General features: G+C 43.6%; 1 protein-coding gene across 1 annotated transcript; it reads left to right on the top strand.

Moving 5' to 3' along the window:
- The first annotated feature begins 524 nt into the window (after positions 1-524).
- Positions 525-22,184, top strand: LOC311138893 (importin-9). The gene is made up of 22 exons (XM_084173684.1): positions 525-726; positions 3,407-3,468; positions 3,600-3,686; positions 3,836-4,037; positions 4,150-4,445; positions 4,579-4,679; positions 4,891-4,949; positions 6,520-6,671; positions 7,707-7,805; positions 8,018-8,124; positions 10,380-10,519; positions 10,792-10,954; positions 11,212-11,438; positions 11,595-11,743; positions 12,120-12,248; positions 12,391-12,666; positions 12,949-13,115; positions 13,312-13,445; positions 13,715-13,834; positions 20,609-20,725; positions 21,016-21,092; positions 21,289-22,184. Exons 1-22 carry the CDS (start codon positions 528-530, stop codon positions 21,397-21,399), a joined length of 3,174 nt encoding a protein of 1,057 aa, XP_084029810.1. The 5' UTR covers positions 525-527; the 3' UTR covers positions 21,400-22,184.
- The last annotated feature ends 1,750 nt before the right edge of the window (positions 22,185-23,934 follow it).

Raw genomic sequence — 23,934 nt, 5'->3', positions numbered from 1 at the left:
GAACTTGAAGCTTTTGACCCTCTCCACTGTGATTCTACAGACCCTACTGAGTACTTCCCCACCCCACTTTTACATTGGCACAAAAAATCGTTTTTCCTGTACAGTGCTATATTTGTACTGTATAGTGTCCAGGCACCCCATTTTAAGCTGTTTGACCACAGTAAAAGGCCAGAACACTCAGTATTATTCAGAGCCTCATGAAATGACACCATAGAAGATTCTACAGACCCTACTGAGTACTTCCCCACCCTACTTTTACATTGGCACAAAGAATCAGTGGTTTGCATTGGGGGCATTTTATTTATTTACATGTTTTACATTGGAGCATGTTTTAAAAGCCAGATTTAATGCAAATATCACTTAAATATAAACAAATATGAATAATTGTTACTGTTTAGACAATTATTTTGCATACATCACGAATAAATACAGGTTAACACTTTTCTACTATTACGTAGGGGACTTTTATTTGGAACGGTTCAGAAATTACGTGACCCGGAAGTACTTTTTCCAGTGTTGCTGACGAGATGCTGATCTGCTCAGGCTGTGCGGGTGAGAACATGGCAGGCATGAGTGCGACGGGTCCTCGGTCGGCTTCGGCCGCTGGACCGGTTCAACAAGGACTTAAAGAAGCCCTGATTGAGACGTTAACAGCTATCCTGTCCCCGGTTCAAGAAGTGCGAGCAGCCGCTGAGGAACAAATAAAAGTGTTGGAAGTGACAGAGGGTAAGCATGGATGCTATCATTGCGAGACCAGCTGATGTCAAGAGAGTGGAATGGCATGATGATAAATTCCATGCATATGGGCCTGTACGGAAAGATACATTGTAGCTAGCCAGCCACAACATACAACACAATTACTGTCATGTAACTAACTAACGTTCGCTTGCTATGATAAAACAGAATATGTAGCTAGCTAACTAACTAACTAGTTAAGTGGTTCTCTCATATTCAGTTGGCTAGCAAGTGGCGCAAATTAATCTTGTTAGCTAACTAACTTATTCCAACTAGCTAGTTAGCAGCTAACACGTTAGCTAGCTGACAGAACAACCATGTGTGTGAAGCACACTGTACCCCCAGGATCCTTGTTTGCTAAACTTAGCAGCAATTTGATTCCATTCTCTGTGTTGAAGTGTGTCTACACATGATGGTGGTGGACCAAATCAAGAAGACACTGGCTGAAATTAAAATGGCAATTTGACTAATACAAAGAGCTAGCTTGCTAGATGGGCTGACTATGTAACGTTACAGCAGATCAGACATTTTTTAGATAACGTTAGCTACCAAATTACTTGTGTAATGTTATCTCGGGCCCTGCGTTGCACTTGTACTTACATAAAACTGAAAAGTGTTCAGATGAATCTATAATCAAAGCTCAAATCGTGTTAGAGTCGCTATAGCAACCATTCAATCTGGAATGTCACGTTTTCCCGCGAATTTGATATCTTAGTATTCCCGCCTTGCGACTTCCAGCCTTTGTACACTGACATCAAATGTTTGTATAACGAACCCTGTCCTGACATCATCACTCATCAGTCGTTTTTACAACTTGTTTTAATATTTCAGCAAAACAACAACGTATTTTTCCTTGTTCCCCCTTTGAATGAATGAATGAATGTTCCATCTGTCAAATACGGCACATGCCGTTCAACCCTATTATCCAATGCATGTTGAATGAATTATAGCTACCAGATATGCTATTTAGTTAGGCCAACTTTTAGAATTTTGAATATTGTCTTAATTCTAGACCTTCAGTTACATAGCATTGTTTAAATATTTCACATGTAATGTTAATGGGGAGCTAACATGGCTGCCATAGAATGTTGAAGTGTCATGTAAATGCATCATCATAATGCAGAAACTGCATTGGCCCAATTCTAAATACATGACTCTAGCTATATAGCAAAATGCAGTAACTAACTAGCTAGCTACCCTAAACCAGCTTGCCACTAATCCAAAATGCAGTGGGGGGTGAATATAGGGACAGTGTGTACAGTGCCTTTGTCTGTGGCGTTCCTCCAACATGGCTAAAAGGCTGATTGTGCATGCTGTCTGTCGGGATCCACTGCAGTGTCACAGTAGCAAGAATGGGCCCGGCAGGCCTCTTTCTGAGGGAGCTTCTCTATGTAGAACTAGAGCTGTCAGCACTAACATTGTCTCCTGGACTCTGATGTCACTCTCAGTTAAAGCCGGGACAGAGCGTGGCACATTGGAGGGATGAGGGTCTAAGTTTAACTGACTAGCCTAAAACAGATTGGAAGAGTTCTCCAGTGCTTGTTGTAAATGCTCAAAGGTGCTTAATCGATGTAATGTCCTAAGTGCTGACCGATTAACCAAAATGTATTTTTTGGGTTTTTAAACAACGAATTGACCGACGTTTGTTAAATTATTTGAATTCCTTTTCATTCAGTTTTTTCCTGAGCTCGATGTGCAGTTTCTCTAGAGATACATGCCCCGTGTACCTCAGTTGGTAGAGCATGATGCTTGCAACGCCAGGGTTGTGGGTTCGTTTCCTACGGGGGGCCAGTATGGGGGGTAAAAAATAAAATAAAATGTATCCATTCACTAACTGTAAGTCGCTCTGGATAAGAGCATCTGCTAAATGACTAGAATGTAATACATCTGATCAAGCCCAAACTGTGCGATGTAGTAGGGAGTTGTAGTTTCCAACAGTCCAATATTCTACATAGTTTAGCACATAACTTGGTAATTAACTACAATGACCATAATCCATTGCACGCCTACTTGTCCGGTCTGTGTGGGGCACGGAGCTGGAGAGAAGAACGTGCGATCGAGAGGGATAGAGAGCAGTTGCTTCGCAGGGTATCTCTACCTGAAAATACATGATCTGTGATTGATAGTTGGTATTCAGCAGTCATAAAAGTATGCCTTATTAACTTTGAAGAACTACATAAGTGATTTTGTCAGACAGCATAGGCAGCAGCTCTATAGAGATGAGATGATGACTTGGAATGAAATAATAAAGTCATTAAATAAAACAAATGTAATATACACAACTGAAATACTTTATTAAAGTAATGTGAATAAATGATGGGAAATAAGTGATAAGCTGTAATGGGCAGTCACTACCATCATGGGACTTTCATTAATTGTTTTATTCTGTTACAGCATTCGTCCCACAATGCATAGTGCATTTAATGTAAAACATTTTTTATCGAAATCGAAAACCGTGTTTATTTTGTAATAATCGAACTGACCTCAAATCAGTAATCGCTCAGCACTAAATGTGATACGTATGTTTTTTTCTAAATCATATGAACATTTCGGACATTTTGCATCATAGTTTCTGATAGTGCACGTCACGTAAGGCTAATGTGATCTGATGATTGATGTGTTCCTGATGATCTGTCCACTGTGTGTTGATGTTGCTCCATTTGTGTTGAAGAGTTTGGAGTCCACCTGGCAGAGCTAACTGTGGACCCTCGGGGAGCTCTGGCCATTCGTCAGGTTAGTAAGCAGAACTGTCATTCTTGTTCTATTCTAACTAGAAGTCTAGTTCTATGGTGTGTGAGACCACATCTCAGTATCTAATTTACACTACTATATCAATAAATTATATGTGTGTGTGTTGTGTTCAGTTGGCCTCAGTCATCCTGAAGCAGTATGTGGAGACTCACTGGTGTTCCCTGTCTGAGAAGTTCAGACCCCCAGAGACCACAGACCGGGTAAGCAAAGCAACACATCATTCTTCCAACTAGATGAAATGTATCAGTTTTGATGGCTGGCTATTTGAAAACCTATTGAGAAAGAGGAGTTATGAAACCACTGTTGCTGCCTAAAATCTCTCTCTTTTCTCTCTCTTTCTCCTCTCCAGGCCAAGGCAGCCATCAGGGAGCTGTTGCCTGGGGGTCTCAGGGAGGCCATCAGTAAGGTGCGGTCCAGCGTGGCATATGCTGTGTCGGCCATCGCCCACTGGGACTGGCCCGAGGCCTGGCCTCAGCTCTTCACCATCCTCATGGACATGCTGGTCAGTGGCGATGTCAACGCAGTGCACGGGGCCATGAGGGTCCTCACAGGTAAATGTACATCCCAAATTGACCCCTTTTCCTGTGCACCGCTTCCACTCTTACCTGTTTGTATGCATGTATCGCAGTGTATTCACATCATCCCTCTGGCCTTTTCTCACAGAGTTTACCCGCGAGGTGACAGATACTCAGATGCCTCTGGTGGCTCCGGTGATCCTGCCCGAGATGTACAAGATCTTCTCCATGATGGAGATATACAGCATCCGTACCCGCTCCAGAGCCGTGGAGATCTTCTCCACCTGTGCCAACCTGATCTGTGCGATAGAGGAGCTGGAGAAGGGAGCGGCCAAGGCCCTGATCTTCCCCGTGGTGCAGCAGTTCACTGAGGCGTTCATTCTGGCCCTGCAGATGCCTGATGGACCCTCCTCAGACAGTGGCCTCAAGATGGAGGTCCTCAAGGTGAGAAGATGACCACAAGGATTTATACACCCAGGGAGGCTAGATGAAGTTGGAGTTTTGTGATCTGGAGGTCAGATGTTATTATCGGTTGTCCTGATCCATCCTTCTCTTCACCTTTATCTCTCCCCGCCAGGCCGTGACGGCTCTAGTGAAGAACTTCCCCAAACCCATGGTGTCGTCCATGCAGCAGATCCTGCCCATCGTCTGGAACACCCTGACAGAGAGCGCCGCTTTATATCCTTCACACTGCTGCAACTATGTCCTCTCCTCTTCCATCTTACGGTAGCTCAGTGTCTATTCATTCCCGTAGCATTGGTTCACATCTGTCAATAATGAATGGCAATGTTTCCTATCTGAATGTGAGCTATTCACCTAGCTGTAGAGGATGATCAGGTAAACACTGGTCTGTGTCCTGGGAATGGGGTTTCCTTAACCAGCTGTGCACTTATGTCAGAACAGAGGTCAACTACACAGAGGAGGTAGACGACCCCATTGACTCTGATGGTGAGTACAACCTTACCGTCTTGTTCTTATTTTCATGCATTTAGATCACTTGTTATAGTTCATGATTGATTGGCCATCATGATTGATTGGCTGACTGTATATGTACTTTTTAAATTGTCAAATCAATCAATATGTTACATGGGCTGATCTAGAACATATAGTAGATAGAAATAGAAAGTAGTATAGAATATAGATAGTAGTATAGAATATAGATAGTATAGAATATAGATAGTAGTATAGAATATAGATAGTAGTATAGAATATAGATAGATAGTAGTATATAATATAGATAGTAGTATAGAATATAGATAGATAGTAGTATAGAATATAGATAGATAGTAGTATAGAACATAGATGGTGAGCTATTACTATATAATTTCCTCAAGTCCTCTTGATCTGGTCCAGAAGGGGTGTATTTACAGTACATTCTGAAAGTATTCAGACCCCTTGACTTTTTCCACATTTTGTTACGTTACAGCCTTATTCTAAAATAATGACAAAGCGAAACAGGTTTTTAGACATTTTAGCAAATATATTAAAGATAAAAAACATACCTTACTTACATAAGTCTCCTGTAGCTCAGTTGGTAGAGCATGGCGCTTGCAACGCCAGGGTTGAAAATGTCAGCATCCCGGAGTCGCCTCTTTCACAGTTGACGTTGAGACTGGTGTTTTGCGGGTACTATTTAATGAAGCTGCCAGTTGAGGACCTGTGAGGCGCCTGTTTCTCAAACTAGACACTAATGTATTTGTCCTCTTGCTCAGTTGTGCACCGGGGCCTCCCACTCCTCTTTCTATTCTGGTTAGAGCCAGTTTGCGCTGTTCTGTGAAGGGAGTAGTATACAGCGTTGTACAATTTTTCGCATGGAATAGCCTTCATTTCTCAGAACAAGAATATACTGACGAGTTTCAGAAGAAAGTTATTTGTTTCTGGACATTTTGAGCCTGTAATCGAACCCACAATTGCAGATGCTCCAGATACTCAACTAGTCTCAAGAAGGGCAGTTTTATTGCTTCTTTAATCAGCACAACAGTTTTCAGCTGTGCTAACATAATTGCAAAAGGGTTTTCTAATGATCAATTAGACTTTTAAAATGATAAACTTGGATTAGCAAACACAACGTGCCATTGGAACACATGACTGATGGTTGATGATAATGGGCCTCTGTACGCCTATGTAGATATTCCATTAAAAATCAGCCGTTCCCAGCTACAATAACCATTTACAACATTAACAATGTCTACACTGTATTTCTGATCAATTTTATGTTTTAATGGACAAAAAAATTGCTTTTCTTTCGAAAACAAGGAAATTCCTAAGTGACCCCAAACTTTTGAACGGTAGTGGATGTATGTGTGTGTGTTTGTATATGTGTGTGTATATATAGATAGATATAGGTAGATATATATCTATGCATGCGCCATTTTAAGAAACGCTTTTATCCAAAGCTACTAAGTCATGATTGCATACATTTTATGTACGGGTGGTCCCGGAAATCGAAACAACTATCCTGGCGTTGCAAGCGCCATGGTCTACCAACTGAGCTACCAACTGTGCGTTTTTCTTCCAGGTGAGGTTCTGGGCTTTGAGAACCTGGTGTTTAGTATCTTTGAGTTTGTCCACACGTTGCTGGAGAACAGCAAGTTCAAGAGTACAGTGAAGAAGGCTCTTCCTGAGCTCATCTACTACATCATTCTCTACATGCAGATCACTGAGGATCAGGTACACACTCCCTCACTCCTCTGTGTGTGTGAGAGAAATTAGTCTATGATGCAGGGTTCGCACAAGGTGCTTGAGATGTTTAAAGTACTTGAATTTGGCACTCTGAAATTCAAGTACTGGAATACCTTGAAAATCAGACATTTCTGAAGTTGGTACTTGAATTAAAATGAGAGGAGAACAGAAAATGATCTAATATGAAAAATATTAGAAAAATGTATTGGACTTACTAATTAATTTCCAGGCAGACTACTGAGTTTTATTTCCTCAAGTGTTTCATGCTCTGGTTGCCAGGCGAGCATTGGTGAGTCGGCCCTGAAGGGGGGAAAGACACAATGCTGCATCCTGCGCTGGCGCCAGTTCTACATTGACTTTTTCTCTCCAGAGCTTTTTTGCCTCAATCGAGGGGCGCCCGCGATATTCCGCTTTATCAAGCAGCAGCTGTGCTCCTGCCGTTCTGATGGCTGTTCACGTGCCGTTTTCCTCACACAGACCTTCAGCCGAACGGCGACACTACAGCTGGCAGTCGGAATCAAGACGCTTTTTCGTAGCTATTAAGTAGTAGATTCCCAATAAAATTCAATACAGTCATTAAGCTGGAATTGTGTAGTAATGCGAATAGGGAATGTCTGTTCGCCGGTAGGCATGTCCCAAAACTCTGCTCATCACTACTCAAATTACAACATCATCAGTACTGACTTACTGCTCATGTATTTAGTAAATAAGTAGTAAAACACATATTATTGAGGGAAACTTGTAAGGTAGTGATGAATGGTACGTTTCTTTTTTTTATGAGGTTGTGGCGATATACTGCCATCTGGTGATGACTACAAACAATTGCATAATAGGAACTATTACAAATTGATGTTCCTTGAAAATAAATGTTAGTGCTTGAAAAAGTACTTGAAAGTCCTTGAATTTGACTTGCCACTGTCTTTAGGAACCCTGATGATGTCATGGTTGTATGTGTTCCTCATCAGTAGTCTATGATATCACGGTTGTATGTGTTCCTCATCATCAGTAGTCGTGTCTCTGTAGATCAAGGTGTGGACGGCCAACCCCCAGCAGTTTGTGGAGGACGAGGATGACGACACCTTCTCCTACTCCGTCAGGATCTCAGCCCAGGACCTGCTGCTGGTGAGAACTTTAGTCTGTGGGCAAATATCAAATGGTACCCTATTCCCCATAGTGCACTACTTTTGACCAGAGCCCTAGCGTGTGTGTGTTTCTCTGTAGAACTAAAACCCCATAGTTTAACTCCTCAGTTACTTCTGCATGTTTACGTTCTGGTCAATGTGACCTTTCTGGAGACAATACTTCTCATTCCAACCTTCCTCCTCTTCCAATAGGCTGTGGCGACAGAGTTCCAGAATGAGAGTGCGGCAGCGTTGGCGGCAGCAGCAACAAGACACCTGCAGGAAGCCGAGCAGGCCAAGAACAGCGGCAATGAACACTGGTGAGGACCACACACACACTGGCTGCATGACATGGCAAACAGTGGATGCCTCTTAATTAATAGTCATTAGTGGCTTCCTCTCCTTGTCTCCAGTTTGTCCTTGGCGCTGAACTAAATAACCGTTAGGTGAAAGCAATATGGATGCGTTTCAGGAATTTGCTTTAATCTGTCCAGGTATTGTCATGTCAGTGCAGACTGAAGAATGAAAACAAGGAGAGGAGATCACTTTCGACCAATGTCCCCTTTAAGCTGCGCGCAGGTGCTCACTTCTCCGGGACTGCCGCGCAGAAGAAATATCAGCCCGTGCAGAGAAGCATGGGGTTGAACTTCACTCAACTTTCAAGAGTTTTCCTCCTTAGTTAACACTATCAACATTTCCCTTTACTGTGGGAAATTCTGATAAAATCAACGCAATTTTAGCCTCTTTCAATGCAACATTCCAAAACAAAATGACCTATGCAAGAGATTTTGTTGTAGGCAGAACGGATCGAAGTAGGATTCTATTGCATTGACATTCTCCGACTCAGCCCCTACTCTACACAGACGGGTGTGGCATAACCAATCAGTGCTGCAGTAGGCCTATATGCAAATAGACCATTACCATATATGGAACTGTGCCATTTACTTTGAACTGGACTGTGTTTACAGCATGAGTGGTTGTGAGTAGATGCACTTGTTTTGAGATCAAAGGGAGAGCTGCATGTAGCCATGTGTCCACATTTGTTCAAATCCTTTGCTAGTTAGTGAGTTATTAGCCCAGTTATACAGTGGGGAGAACAAGTATTTGATACACTGCCGATTTTGCAGGTTTTCCTACTTACAAAGCATGTAGAGGTCTGTAATTTTTATCATAGGTACACTTCAACTGTGAGAGACGGAATCTAAAACAAAAATCCAGAAAATCACATTGTATGATTTTTAAGTAATTAATTTGCATTTTATTGCATGACATAAGTATTTGATCACCTACCAACCAGTAAGAATTCAGGCTCTCACAGACCTGTTAGTTTTTCTTTAAGAAGCCCTCCTGTTCTCCACTCATTACCTGTATTAACTGCACCTGTTTGAACTCGTTACCTGTATAAAAGACACCTGTCCACACACTCAATCAAACAGACTCCAACCTCTCCACAATGGCCAAGACCAGAGAGCTGTGTAAGGACATCAGGGATAAAATTGTAGACCTGCACAAAGCTGGGATGGGCTACAGGACAATAGGCAAGCAGCTTGGTGAGAAGGCAACAACTGTTGGCACAATTATTAGAAAATGGAAGAAGTTCAAGATGACGGTCAATCACCCTCAGTCTGGGGCTCCATGCAAGATCTCACCTCGTGGGGCATCAATGATCATGAGGAAGGTGAGGGATCGGCCCAGAACTACTCTCACAGTTGAAGTGTACCTATGATAAAAATGACAGACCTCTACATGCTTTGTAAGTAGGAAAACCTGCAAAATCGGCAGTGTATCAAATACTTGTTCTCCCCACTGTAGATACTTTGTGGTCAGCAATGGGAGAGTGATTGCTTCCTACACAAAACATGTGCATTTCTAGACATCTTTGAAAAGGGAGTCCAGTAAACGGCCCTTTAACACACAAAAATGGCGTTCTTTGTATTTTGAGACCGGCTTGAATAAACTAAGTAGCCATTAGGCAGAGGGTAGGATAATTTTCAGATTTTCTGTAATAATGGTATGGGAATAATAATGCATTTTATTTTGTAAAGTGGTTTCTTGCATCAAAGAACACAACAACATTTTCAGTCATCTCCTTGTCTGAAGAACAAGTTGATGAACAGGTTCATGTCAAGCCCTGCATGTTTTTTTCAAAAGTCTCATGGAATGTAGGCCTATGTTGAACACCACACATTGGCTGCTACTGTAGGCCGAATGATAGGACAGCTATTTCCATGTTAAAATGTTATGGGATGCATTTTCTCCATAGTTTTTTATGGTAGGCCACTCTGGTAGGCCTACATTTATGATAAAATAGCCACAGTAGCCTACTTGGCCACTGTCTGAAACTGCAACTTAAAGCGGGTACAGCCTCAGTGTTCACAGTAAACACGCGCTGGAAGTTGCACAGAATTTTCACAATGTTCAAGTTTGCGCTCAGCAGACCTGAAATTTGCTCAGTGCCTAATTTTTTTTGAGTGAACATTGCTTGCATTGAGTTGCACGCCATAGCTAAACCATCACCATGCAGTCATACTGTAGGTCAGCTCTCTCCTTACTCCTGTGTTGTACCCTCCTGCAGGTGGAAGATCCATGAGGCCTGTATGTTAGCTCTGGGCTCAGTGAAGACCATCATCACAGAGAACGTGAAGAACGGACGTGTTCAGTTTGATATGCACGGCTTCCTGGCTAACGTCATCCTGGCTGACCTCAACCTCACAGGTTAGTCAGTCTGGGATCTGTAGCTCCGCTCCGGGCAGCCGTGTTCCGTTATATTGTTCTTTCAAGAAATGTCTGATTTAGACCGGGGAAACCAGGTGGGTGGACTCCCTAGGCAATCATTGACATTGCGATCAATTGATTACATGATCAATGAAGAGTGAGGGAGAAACAATAACCTTCAGACATCGTAGGCCTGGAGGACTGGACCGTGACTCACGGTACATTACGTGCCTATATAATAACCTCCTGTCCCCTTCCTCTCTCCCCCCCAGCGGCCTCTCCGTTCCTGCTGGGCCGAGCCCTGTGGGCGGCCAGTCGCTTCACAGCAGCCATGTCCCCTGAGCTCATCCAGCAGTTCCTCCAGGCCACCGTAAGCGGCCTGCACGACAGTCAGCCCCCCTCAGTCCGCATCTCAGCCGTACGCGCCATCTGGGGGTGAGGGAGATCAAAGTTCAACACTTGGGAAAGCTTATACCTTGATAGTTCTGGCAAGCTGTAGATTACACTCCTTCAGTCATCATCATAATAACAGTAAGCTAGGCCAGGTAGAAGCAGTGATGGCATACAGTAGATAGATGGATAAATCCCTCTTTAGTTTGTCACCCAACTAGCCAGACAACACAAACCGTCACTACACCATTACAGTAAATGTGTTGGTATGCAGGTGGTAATTCTGTGTGTGCTCTCCTCAGGTACTGTGACCAGTTGAAGCTGTCCGAGAGTACCCACGTCCTGCAGCCGTTCCTTCCTGCTGTTCTGGAGGGGCTGGTGCAGCTGGCAGCCCAGTTCAGCTCCGAGGTGCTCACCCTGGTCATGGAGACCCTGTGTATCGTCTGCACCGTGGACCCTGCCTTCACCACCAGCGCAGAGAACAAGATCTGCCCCCTCACCATCGCCATCTTCCTCAAGTATAGTAACGGTAGGTAACTATAGTAACCTTGGCAGTTGGCGCTCTTGTCTTTTTATTATTAGTGTATCATAGGTGCATTGAGGTATTACCATATGGCTTACATCTATCCAATCCTAACAGATCAACACTTGTGCCTCCATATCTAACTCTCCCTCCTCTCCCCAGACCCGGTGGTGGCGTCTCTGGCCCAGGACATCTTTAAGGAGCTGGCCCAGATCGAGGCTTGCCAGGGCCCCATGCAGATGCGCCTCATCCCCACCCTGGTCAGCATCATGCAGGCCCCGCCTGACAAGATCCCCTCCGGTCTGTGTGCAGTAAGTCACCGCTGGCTTGGTGCCACCAGCTACTATGGAAGTCGTTAATTTACAGCAGCACTGTGTGTCGGGGTCTAACAGGGTTGGTGTCAGCTCCATTGGTAGTGGTCACCAAGCCAGGGCCTAGAGAATTAGGTTACAGGGGTGTGAAGGCTTTTATTCCAGCCAGGTACTTAAACATATGATTGAACTAATCAAGTAATCATTTCCTTGACTTAGTTCAATCTGGTGTGTTAGTGCAGGGCTGGAATAAAAGCCTGCACTCTCCAGGACCATGGTTGGTGACCACTCTAATCTGGCCTCCTTATTTACTATCAGCGTTTAGGGTCCTAGTCAGTCATATAGTGACAGTTGTCTCCTGTGTTCTCCCTGACAGACCGCCATAGACATCTTGACCACGGTGGTCCGACACACCAAACCCCCGCTCTCTGAGATGCTGGTCTGCCAGGCCTTCCCTGTGGTGGCCCAGTGTACCCTCCGCACGGATGACAACACCACCATGCAGGTACACACATACACACACACTGAGGACCCAAAGATGTTAATACCAACTGTTGTTATACCAGTACACTTTGTAATTATATATTTTCCCCCCCTGTATGTATTAATTCATGGAAATTAAATGAACTCTAACCCATCCTCTTCAGAACGGTGGTGAGTGTCTGCGGGCGTATGTGTCAGTGGCCCTGGAGCAGGTGGGCCAGTGGAGGGACACGGAGGGCCACAGTGGTCTGTGGTACGTGATGCAGGTGGTCAGTCAGCTACTTGACCCCAGGACATCAGAGTTCACCGCTGCCTTCGTGGGCCGCCTGGTGTCCACGCTGATCGCCCGCGCCGGCACCGAGCTGGGAGAGCAGTTAGACCAAATCCTCAGAGCCATCCTCAGCAAGATGCAGCAGGCCGAGACCCTCAGCGTCATGCAGGTAGGAAGCAACACTTCTGTTTGTCTTTCTCTGGAACTTTGCTCTCTAAATCTGTCAGAGGGAATTCAGTGTTCTCAGGGATGTTGAGGTTTCAACCCGCCAAGCTGTCAGTATTCAGTTTATACTCATCTGTTGTCTAGTGACTTGCGTCATGGTTATTCAGCAATTACTTTGACACCCATATAGACCCTGCTAATATTGGACTCCTCTCCCCACTCTCTGATAATCTCTCTCCTCCTCTCCCCCCCAGTCTCTGATCATCTCTCTCCTCCTCTCCCCCAGTCTCTGATCATGGTGTTTGCCCACCTGGTCCACTCTCAGCTGGAGCCTCTGTTGGAGTTCCTGTGCAGTCTGCCGGGTCCCACGGGGAAACCAGCCCTGGAGTTTGTCATGGCTGAGTGGATGAGCCGACAGCACCTCTTCTACGGACAGTACGAGGGCAAAGTCAGGTGAGGGCTTAGGGCCGTCCCTGGAGCATCCACAGTCCTCAAGATGGATGGTAGAGTAGAATATGACTGTTTTCCACCTGGTGAAGAAAAGGTGTGTTCCTCTCTGTATTCCCCTTTCCACCTTTATGAAAAGGGATTTATCCTTTTTTCAGTTTATAATGTTTGTGTTTCCCCCTCTCCTGTTGTCCCTGTGTAGTACGGTGGCCCTGTGTAAGCTGCTGCAGCACGGCCTCAACACCAACGACAAGCGTCTCCAGGACATCGTGGTCAAGGGAGAGGAGATCTTTGGCCCTGACGAGGGCATCCGCACACGCTCCAAGTCTGCCAAGAGTACGACCCGCAGCTCACTTGACTAATTTAGCATGTAGTACGCAAAAAATCGAATATAAGAGAATAAAACTGTTCACATTTGCGCATGGTAATTAAATTGTCTTTATGAAAGAATGACCCTCATAAGCACCCTTCTCCCCCATTGTCTTGTCTAATGTATGACAAAGACAAGGGGTGGATTGGCTATATGTTTCTGTTGGTGGGCCAACTCTTTGATCGTATGGACATCTTACAGTGTGGCTGTAAGGTCTCTGTCTGTCTTTCCCCAGATCCAGAGAAGTGGACCAACATTCCATTGCTAGTGAAGGTCTTTAAGCTGATCGTCAATGAGCTGTCTTCTGTGGTGGAGGCCAACACGACCAGAGCGGCCGCAGCAGACTGGAGTCAAGGTCAGGGCTATGGCGGTCATTACATTCTGTCAGCCGGCGATTGTCATTCAAGTAACTGCCGGTCTCACAGTAATTTACCGTGAATTAACATAAACACCTTTAGCATCTCTGGCTTCCACACATAGCCTACAACCCACTGGTGCTGACCTTTTTGAAACATTTACATTTGTAAAAAGTCTTAATATATCCATTTAATATAGCCTACAACATCGCATCATAAATCCATTATTTATTTTAGGCAGATTTAAAGAAAATGTAATCCTGATGTTAGGCCCTGATCTGGCTATGCCATATGGCTGTGGACTACACTAGTTCATTTAGCAGGCAAGATTTGCTTAGAATTCCCATGGCATTATTTTATAGTATGAACAATACAATTGAACATAGCTAAATAGAAAGCATATTTTCCCCAAACGATTTGAGGTAGTGCGCATATGCAGCTGTTCTGTGTTGAGCAGTTAACAAAGAAACAGGTCCTCCTATTATGCTTAATTTAGAGTTATTTATGCAACTTTAGTTGTGATAAACGTTGGGCTATATGTTTTGATTTTTAATACATTCTAAGGCTGCATGATGCGACGAATGACGATTTGAAAAAAGTCTCATGAAAGGGAGGCGCTCTGTTTCTTGCGCAGGCTGCACACACTTCATCAGTCTCTCATTCACAATTTGTCAAGGACTTGATAATATGCTCACGCAGTATTCTCAATTTAATATTCTCTTTACGTATAGCCTACGAAGACACATGACTAAAAGTATGTGGACACCTGCTCGTCAAACATCTCATTCCAAAGTCATGGGCATTAGTATGGAGTTGGTCCCACCTTTACTGCTATAACAGCCTCCACTCTTCTGGGAAGGCTTTCCACTAGATGTTGGAACATTGCTGCAGGGACTTAATTCCATTCAGCCACGAGCATTAGTGAGGTCGGGCACTGATGTTGGGCGTTTAGGCCTGGCTTGCAGTCGGAGTTCCAATTCGTCCCAAAGGTGTTCGATGGGGTTGAGGTCAGGCCTCTGTGCACCCCAGTCAAGTTCTTCCACATTGATCTTGACAAACCATTTCTGTATGGACCTCGCTTTGTGCATGGGGCATTGTCATGCTGAAACAAGAAAGGGCCTTCCCCAAACTGTTGCCACAAAGTTGGAAGCACAGAATCGTCTAGAATGTCATTGTATGCTGTAGCGTTAAGATCTCCCTTCACTGGAACTAAGGAGCCTGAACCATGAAAAACAGCCCTAGACCATTATTTATCCTCCACCAAACTTTACAGTTGGCACTATGCATTGGGGCAGGTAGCGTTCGCCTGGCATCCGCCAAACCCTGATTTGCCGTTGTTGCTCCTAGACATTTCCACTTCACAATAACAGCACTTCCAGTTGACCGGGGCAGCTCTAGCAGGACAGTAATTTCATGAACTGACTTGTTGGAAAGGTGGCATCCTATGACGGTGCCACGTTGAAGGTCACTGAGCTCTTCAGTAAGGCCATTTTACTGCCAATGTTTGTCTATAGAGATTGCATCGCTGTGTGCTCGATTTTATACACCTGTCAGCAACGGGTGTGGCTGAAATATCCGAATTCACTAATTTGAAGGGGTTCCACATACTTTTTTTTATATATAGTGTATATGTGTGGAATTATTTTTTATTTAGAATGACCCACAATATAATACAATGCCAGGTAGGCAACAACGTTTGTAAAGCGGGTTAATGTGCTTAATGTTTTAGAATTTAGCAATAAATATAGCAGGACTACAAAAAATGGCATCCGCTTGTATTATATAGTGGCCAGTCAAAACTCTGTTGAATTGAAATACATTTGCCAAAGTTATAGAATTACTGCTGTCTGTTCAGAAATACATTAAATCATTCATAATAGCCTACTACACCATGAGAAGGTCTATAATTTAGCCGCAGACGATCAATAGCTTCTTTTTTTACTTTTTTTGCCTACCTGTGGATTGTGTTTAGCCCAATAACAAGGCATAGCCTACAGTCGAGAATGCGCATCAAATACAGTGAACAGCATGCAGACAAAACAGGCCTTTTGCAAGATTTTAAAATACTATTGTGGAAAACCGGTTAGAAAGCAAATGGCTTCTGCAGAAAAGAGAAGTAAAATCTGTATGCTGTAGGCTAAGAAATATTTGATCATCTTCCAAATATTGTTTTACGAAGTAAAACTAGAGATCGGCTTTTGGCATGAACGCATCGGCCATCACCAGCGAGTGAGCTGCGCATCATTGGGTGAGTCAGTGAATCTGGAAAGCATTTTTAGGACTATCATTTCCTCATATTGTAGCCTACAGTATGTACCTCTCCCCACACACCTAGGCCTTGGCTATTGATGGATTCAAGACAAGGTCGTTTTTATTGATCTCAGTTTGTCAGTGTCAAAGTAGCCTGTCATTTAGATAATTTGTACAGTAATAAAATAGATTTACAATTGCATGAAATGCGTTTATAAAAGGCCACATTTTTCCAGGATCCTAGGCTACTAAAAATGTTCCCCATGTGTGCAAATTCTGTAAGTGCATCAACTCTACTGCTCTATGCCACTACGCAAATGTGATGATATGCATGCAATGCTTTATTATAAAGGTCAATGTTTGTTTTCGTTAGATTTCTTTTTTTTTAATGTGTTCCGGTACCTCAGAGCTCCCCAGGTCAACCCACTCTCAAGCTCAGTTTTTGTTCCGGCACCTCCCGATTTGACAAATTAAGCACTGGTCTTTACATATACTAAATAATGTGTGTGAAATTAGTTTTGATTTAGAATGGTCCATTATCATGCACCTGTCGGAAGAGGGGTAAAAAAATACATGTCATCCATATGCACTTGAATAGCAAATGGAGGACACTTTTCCCGTGGTTCATTTTCATGCCAGCCAGGTAGGCTACCCTGGTTGTAAAGCGAAGCAATGTGCTTAATATATGGAATGTTGAGAAATAAATATAGTAGGCCTAGCCAATAGAAAAATGACAGGATCCTCCTCATTGTAATAGAGGCCATCAAAACTCTGTTTTCTCATGTAATTGCATAGCCTATAGAAATGTTGCGGAACAGGAACACTTATTTTATTCCATGCACCAACCAGCTATGAGGAGCTAGCTCTCGCTGCGCAACAGGGGATCCTATTCCACTCAAACTCTGAATGCCAGGGCTCTCATGAAGTGTTTGATTTGATTTTCGATTGCCTTTGCATTGATGTCAGTGACAGTAGAGCGCTGATGACCATCAGAGCGCAGTTTTGGAGAAGCCTAGTTACCGTGACTCAACGGTCACATGGAAGTTGACTGCGGTCCTGACTGCAGGTGTAACGGTAATACGGTCACCGTAACAGCCCTAGTCAAGGTGATGCATCACAGCTATGCCACAGCCACACGTCACACATGTCAATGTCTCTTTTTGGCCTTGAAGATATAGTTCAGCCAAATTACACAATTATACTGAACAAAAATATAAAAGCAACATGTAAAGTGTTGGTCCCATGTTTCATGAGCTGAAATAAAAGATCCCAGAAATTGTCCATATGCACAAAAAGCTTAATTCTCTCAAACGTTGTGCACAAATTTGTTTACATTCCTGTTAGTGAGCATTTGTCCTTTGCCAAGATAATCCATCCACCTGGCAGCTGTGGCATATCAAGAAGCTGATTAAACAGCATGATCATTACACAGGTGCACCTTGTGCTGGGGACAATAAAAGACCACTAAAAAATGTGCCGTTTTGTCACACAAGACAATGCCACAGATGTCTCAAGTTTTTAGGGAGCGTGCAATTGACATGCTGACTACAGGAATGTCCACCAGAGCGGTTGCCAGAGAATTGAATGTTAATTTCTCATTTTAGAGAATTTGGCAGTACGTCCAACTGGCCTCACAACCGCTGACCACGTGTAACAACACCAGCCCAGGACCTTCACATCTGACTTCTTCACCTGCGGGATCATCTGAGACCAGCCACCTGCACAGCTGATGAAACTGAGTTTGCACAACCAAAGGATTTCTGCACAAACTGTCAGAAACCATCTCAGAGAAGCTCATCTGCGTGCTCGTCGTCCTCAGCAGAGTCTTGACCTGACTGCAGTTTGGCTTCGTAACTGACTTCAGTGGGCAAATGCTCACCTTCGATGACCACTGGCACGCTGGATTGTGCTCTTCACGGATTAATCCCGGTTTTAACTGTACCGGGCAGATGGCAGACAGCGTGAATGGAGTTGTGAGGGCGAGTGGTTTGCTGATGTCAACGTTGTGAACAGAGTGCCCCATGGTGGCGGTGGGGTTATGGTATGTGCAGGCAGGCATAAGCTACGAGCAACAAACACAATTGCATTTTATCGATGGCAATTTGAATGCACGGAGATACTGTGACGAGATCCTGATGCCCATTGTCGTGCCAAATAAAATTTTTAAATGGTGTTCTATGACCAACAGATGCATATCTGTATTCCCAGTCACGTGAAATCCATAGATTAGGGCCTAATGAATTTATTTCAATTGACTGATTTTCCTTATATGAGCATGTTGCGTTTATATGTTCAGTGTATACAGTGGGGAGAACAAGTATTTGATACACTGCAGGTTTTCCTACTTACAAAGCATGTAGAGGTCTGTAATTTTTATCATAGGTACACTTCAACTGTGAGAGACGGAATCTAAAACAAAAATCCAGAAAATCACATTGTATGATTTTTAAGTAATTCATTTGCATTTTATTGCATGACACAAGTATTTGATACATCAGAAAAGCAGAACTTAATATTTGGTACAGAAACCTTTGTTTGCAATTACAGAGATCATACGTTTCCTGTAGGTCTTGACCAGGTTTGCACACACTGCAGCAGGATTTTGGCCCACTCCTCCATACAGACCTTCTCCAGATCCTTCAGGTTTCGGGCTGTCGCTGGGCAATACGGACTTTCAGCTCCCTCCAAAGATGTTCTATTGGGTTCAAGTCTGGAGACTGGCTAGGCCACTCCAGGACCTTGAGATGCTTCTTACGGAGCCACTCCTTAGTTGCCCTGGCTGTGTGTTTCGGGTCGTTGTCATGCTGGAAGACCCAGCCACGACCCATCTTCAATGCTCTTACTGAGGGAAGGAGGTTGTTGGCCAAGATCTCGCGATACATGGCCCCATCCATCCTCCCCTCAATATGGTGCAGTCGTCCTGTCCCCTTTGCAGAAAAGCATCCCCAAAGAATTATGTTTCCACCTCCATGCTTCACGGTTGGGATGGTGTTCTTGGGGTTGTACTCATCCTTCTTCTTCCTCCAAACACGGCGAGTGGAGTTTAGACCAAAAAGCTCTATTTTTGTCTCTTCAGACTACATGACCTTCTCCCATTCCTCCTCTGGATCATCCAGATGGTCATTGGCAAACTTCAGATCGGCCTGGACATGCGCTGGCTTGAGCAGGGGGACCTTGCGTGCGCTGCAGGATTTTCATCCATGACGGCGTAGTGTGTTACTAATGGTTTTCTTTGAGACTGTGGTCCCAGCTCTCTTCAGGTCATTGACCAGGTCCTGCCGTGTAGTTCTGGGCTGATCCCTCACCTTCCTCATGATCATTGATGCCCCACGAGGTGAGATCTTGCATGGAGCCCCAGACCGAGGGTGATTGACCGTCATCTTGAACTTCTTCCATTTTCTAATAATTGTGCCAACAGTTGTTGCCTTCTCACCAAGCTGCTTGCCTATTGTCCTGTAGCCCATCCCAGCTTTGTGCAGGTCTACAATTTATCCCTGATGTCCTTACACAGCTCTCTGGTCTTGGCCATTGTGGAGAGGTTGGAGTCTGTTTGATTGAGTGTGTGGACAGGTGTCTTTTATACAGGTAACGAGTTCAAACAGGTGCAGTTAATACAGGTAATGAGTGGAGAACAGGAGGGCTTCTTAAAGAAAAACTAACAGGTCTGTGAGAGCCGGAATTCTTACTGGTTGGTAGGTGATCAAATACTTATGTCATGCAATAAAATGCTGGATTTTTGTTTTAGATTCCGTCTTTCACAGTTGAAGTGTACCTATGATAAAAAATTACAGACCGCTACATGCTTTGTAAGTAGGAAAACCTGCAAAATCGGCAGTGTATCAAATACTTGTTCTCCCCACTGTATATTTACTTCCTGGTAGGCTATAGCCCCCGTCTCCCCTGATCTGCATCAGATGTGCTCATAAATGTGCTGCTACTCACAGAATGTTTCAGAGATCTCAAGTTATGATTGACTACTGCGTGCATTTCATCAAATGCTCTGTCTAAACACCAATAATAATGTGTGCCTCTGGTTCTTTCCCTGTGTTTGGTCCGGACTACGTTCTCACCTGCAGCGAACCGCACCACGGTACGAATTGAATCGGACCGAGACCATCCTTTTTGAACGAATCACGGTGCTTTGTTTAGTGCATTCCCCAGTGCGGATGGTGTTCAAATGAATACCAGTCCAAACGAACCAAACTAAGGGGGAAAACGCGCCAGAGTTTGGGAATAATAACTGTCATCAAGGCAAAGGGTGGCTATTTGAAGAATCTCAAATGTAAAATGTATTTTGATTTGTTTAACACTTTTTTGGTTACTACATCATTCCATATGTTATTTCATAGTTTTGATGTCTTCACTATTACTCTACAATGTTGAAAATAGTAAAAATTAAGAAAAATCCTGGAATGAGTAGGTGTGTCCAAACCTTTGACTGGTAGTGTATGTGTGTTTAGTATTGTGAAGGCAAGTAGGCCCCATTGAAGATAATCCCAAGCTGTTTGGTTGTGTCACTGCAGATTCAGGTGGAATGTGGGAGGACCAGGAGGCAGAAGAGGAGGAGGATGAGGAGGATGAGGAGGATGAAGGGCTGGCCGGGCAGCTGCTGTCTGACCTCATTGCTTCCAACAAATATGGTGAGAATAGACCAAAAATAAGTTGATGCTGGATAGTAAACAATGCTGAAAAAGACTTCATATAGTGGAAAAATGTAAAAGCCCTTATTATTTACGGTTTATGTATAGTAAGAATGAAAAATGCATCGACTCGTTGTGGCTACAAAATCATCAGGGTGACAAAACGACTTCCCTCTCTCTCAGGCTCTTCCAGAGGTCTACTCCATCAGTGTAGTAGGCAGCCATCTTGGTTTTGGGGCTCTATCTGCCTTGTTTCACAGGTATCAAACTGTCTTTTTTTAATCTCTCAGATGAAGACTACTATGAGGATGATGATGAGGAGGATCCAGATGCCTTGAAGGACCCCATATATCAGATAGACCTTCAGGTAATGCCTCGCTAATCTGCTCATCTCTCATTCAGATTTAGTTCACACAAACATTACTACTTAGGGCGGATGTGGTTGTGCTCCAACTAATTGACCTTGAGGAAATGTTATAAAGTTGTATTGAACAGATTTCAACGGTGTCTTTGCAGTTGTATTTTAATGTCTTAAATTCACTTTGTTGTACTTTGTGTTCCAGGCCTACCTGACAGATTTCCTGACCCAGTTTGCCCAGTCGCCGTGCTACAGCATGTTCTCTGGCCATCTCAACGACGCTGAGAGGAGAGTCCTGCAGACTATTGGCATCTAAACCTGCCCCATCCCCTTCCCTACATCAACCCTACTAGAACACTCTCGCCCAATCACCAACCCCTGAGTGTGGGAGAGGCTCTGATTGGCCAAGCAGTTGTTGATGCTTTACCTACATCTCCAACAGAAGAACATGGGGAGGTAAAGCAGGGAGAAGAGACAGACATGACTTACCCATAACCCCCTGTCTCTCTATTCTGACTTAAAGGATGACCAGGAAAAGACTGCAGACTTGTGGAGGGATGTGACGGACGAGGTTGGAGAGAGGGTGGTGAGGGACACCCTGGTTTGTTCCCAGAGAGGGCTGGGAGACAGTTGTGGGAGACACCTCCTTAGTGTCTCCTCGCTCCTCTGCCCTATTGTACTTGTGGGAGGACTTTGGAATGTGACGGAGGGGTTGATGTTTTGCAATGGGACAGGCAGACAGGGCGGCTGTGATATATGAACAGAGTCTTTACTGTGTCCCATTTGTAACTCGACCCACTTATTTCTGTGCTTCTGTAAAAATAAAAATAAATCTTCCAAGAGACAAAAGAAAGTTCATGACGACGGACAGACAAAGAGAAACATATCTTTGAGACTGAGTAAGAAACATTGGTGGCCTTACTTTCAGAAACCATTGACTTTTCTGATTGGGATGAAAACCTTGAGGACTTCTGGTCGCTACTGGGGCCTGGGTGGTTATGGGGGATTCCCACCGTTGCCATGGTGACTCACAGCCCTTTCATTTCCTTTTACCCACCAGTTGGGATTACATTTCTCAATAAAAGTCCCAATAGGACACCATTTTTTGTTTCCATCGTTATTTGGTCACTTTCCCAGATAGTGAAAAATGGCAGTACAAGAGACATTTGTACTCCTATTTTAGGGTGTTTTCACACTTGGTCCCTTTCAGCCAATTTTTGGGTACTCAGTGCGGTTCACTTAATTTGTTGTGCTAAGTGCACACTCCAAAGAAACTTGGACCCCTCAAAAGAGCATTCGAAGCGAACCGAACGGAGACATCTCGAGAGGTGGTCTAAGTTCGGTTTGCTATAATTCCGTGGTCCGGTTCCCTATTTTAGAGCAATGTGAACACAAAGCTCCCCAGGTTCGCTTGTCACTATTCCTGCACCACACACTAGACTACTGCAACAGCGTTTCCCCTGCCATAACCCCTCACATTGGTGCCACAAAAGAGAGAAGATGATGATGTGCAGGTTCGTGGAAAAAATGTGTGCTGTTTTTGGATATTCATTAGCAATTGTCAAGGATGCACAGAAATGCCCAGATATGTGTGGCATTTTGTACAGACACTATGTTCAGATTATTTGTTTGCAATGTGTTATCTATAAACTAAGGGAGCTTCATAAACTGTTTATTCGATTTTGGGGTTTGAATAGTGTGAAGAATTAGCACTAACCACAAAGTCAACGCTAGCTCTTAAAGGGGCAGTAGCCTACATTGAGTGCAATTTTCAAGTACAGCATTATTTAATCTGCAGTATTCTGCTATATATTGTTACCAATCATATTTAAATGTTAATATTATATTTGGATTATAATTATCTAATATTTTAACTAAATACGATCTATTAGCTTCCAAAATGTAAGTAGGTATATCTAGCTGTCCGATAACACGTTCTGATGGAATGGCTTGCCCTGTACTTTGTAAAAACCCAGAGTGCATTGAGTGAACGTCGGAAAAAGATCTTGGTTCCTTTCTAAACAAAGCAATGTGAATACAAAAGAGGACTCGGGCCACAAAATAGGTGAAGTGAACTGGCAAAAGAGTTGCGCATTCAAGGGCAGAGTGAATACAAAGAGAATGGAGTAATTTTGCTTCTTTTGTTGAATCTTTCCAAATCCTGATTTGTGTTCGTTGTCTGTAGTCTATGGCTGCTCATACCGTATGTTGTGATTTCTGTTGTTGGTTTGGTTGACATTTCCTTTAGGGCCTTGAAGCATTTGACACTTCATTGCAATCTCTTTCCAGAAGAATTTGGTGAGTGTTTCTTCTTCAAATGAATGATGTGCTGTCATAAGTGTTGGCAGTCACACTGTGCCTCTAATCAAATGTGAATTATAAGGACATAAAGCTGACATGCATTACATAAATATAATTTTTAGTTGTTCTTAGATTATCCTGCTTGTAAATTGGCTTTTGTGTAAGAGAATGGCAAATGCAGGACTTATATTGGCATAATTGTTTTATGATTGCAACTTTTATTAATATTTTGAATAATAGAAAAGATGCTAAAACTGAATAACTTGAAAAAAATGCACGAGTAATTATAGGAAATATAGAACAACCATTGTATTGGAAATACTGATTTTATTTTGTGAACTACTGGTTTGGGGTAATTTACACATTTTTATACAGCGTACCCGTCTAAAAAGAACAGTCAGCTCAGCTGTCACTAAACGCAACAGGAGGGTTCTCATCCTGTGGACTGTAGGATGCTGTTCTGTCTGTTATCTTCCAAAAATGCAAGATGGAATAATGTGCAATGTATTCCTTCCACCGGAGGCGGGGGAGGCGCTAAGGAATCCCATTG

The sequence above is a fragment of the Coregonus lavaretus genome, assembly GCF_964263955.1.
Source record: "Coregonus lavaretus genome assembly, chromosome: 12".
Taxonomy (NCBI): Eukaryota; Metazoa; Chordata; class Actinopteri; order Salmoniformes; family Salmonidae; genus Coregonus; species Coregonus lavaretus.
Note: the sequence above shows the minus strand (reverse complement) of the source record. Positions and strands in the feature narration are given on the sequence as shown.

What these genes read in the sequence shown, in the direction of transcription:
- LOC311138893 (XM_084173684.1), top strand. Translation starts at nt 528, where the DNA reads ATGCTGATCTGCTCAGGCTGTGCGGGTGAGAACATGGCAGGCATGAGT. An exon ending in CGACCCCATTGACTCTGATG is followed by an intron (nt 4,950 to 6,519) that starts GTGAGTACAACC and finishes TTTTTCTTCCAG; the next exon opens with GTGAGGTTCTGGGCTTTGAG. An exon ending in CTTCCTCAAGTATAGTAACG is followed by an intron (nt 11,439 to 11,594) that starts GTAGGTAACTAT and finishes TCCTCTCCCCAG; the next exon opens with ACCCGGTGGTGGCGTCTCTG.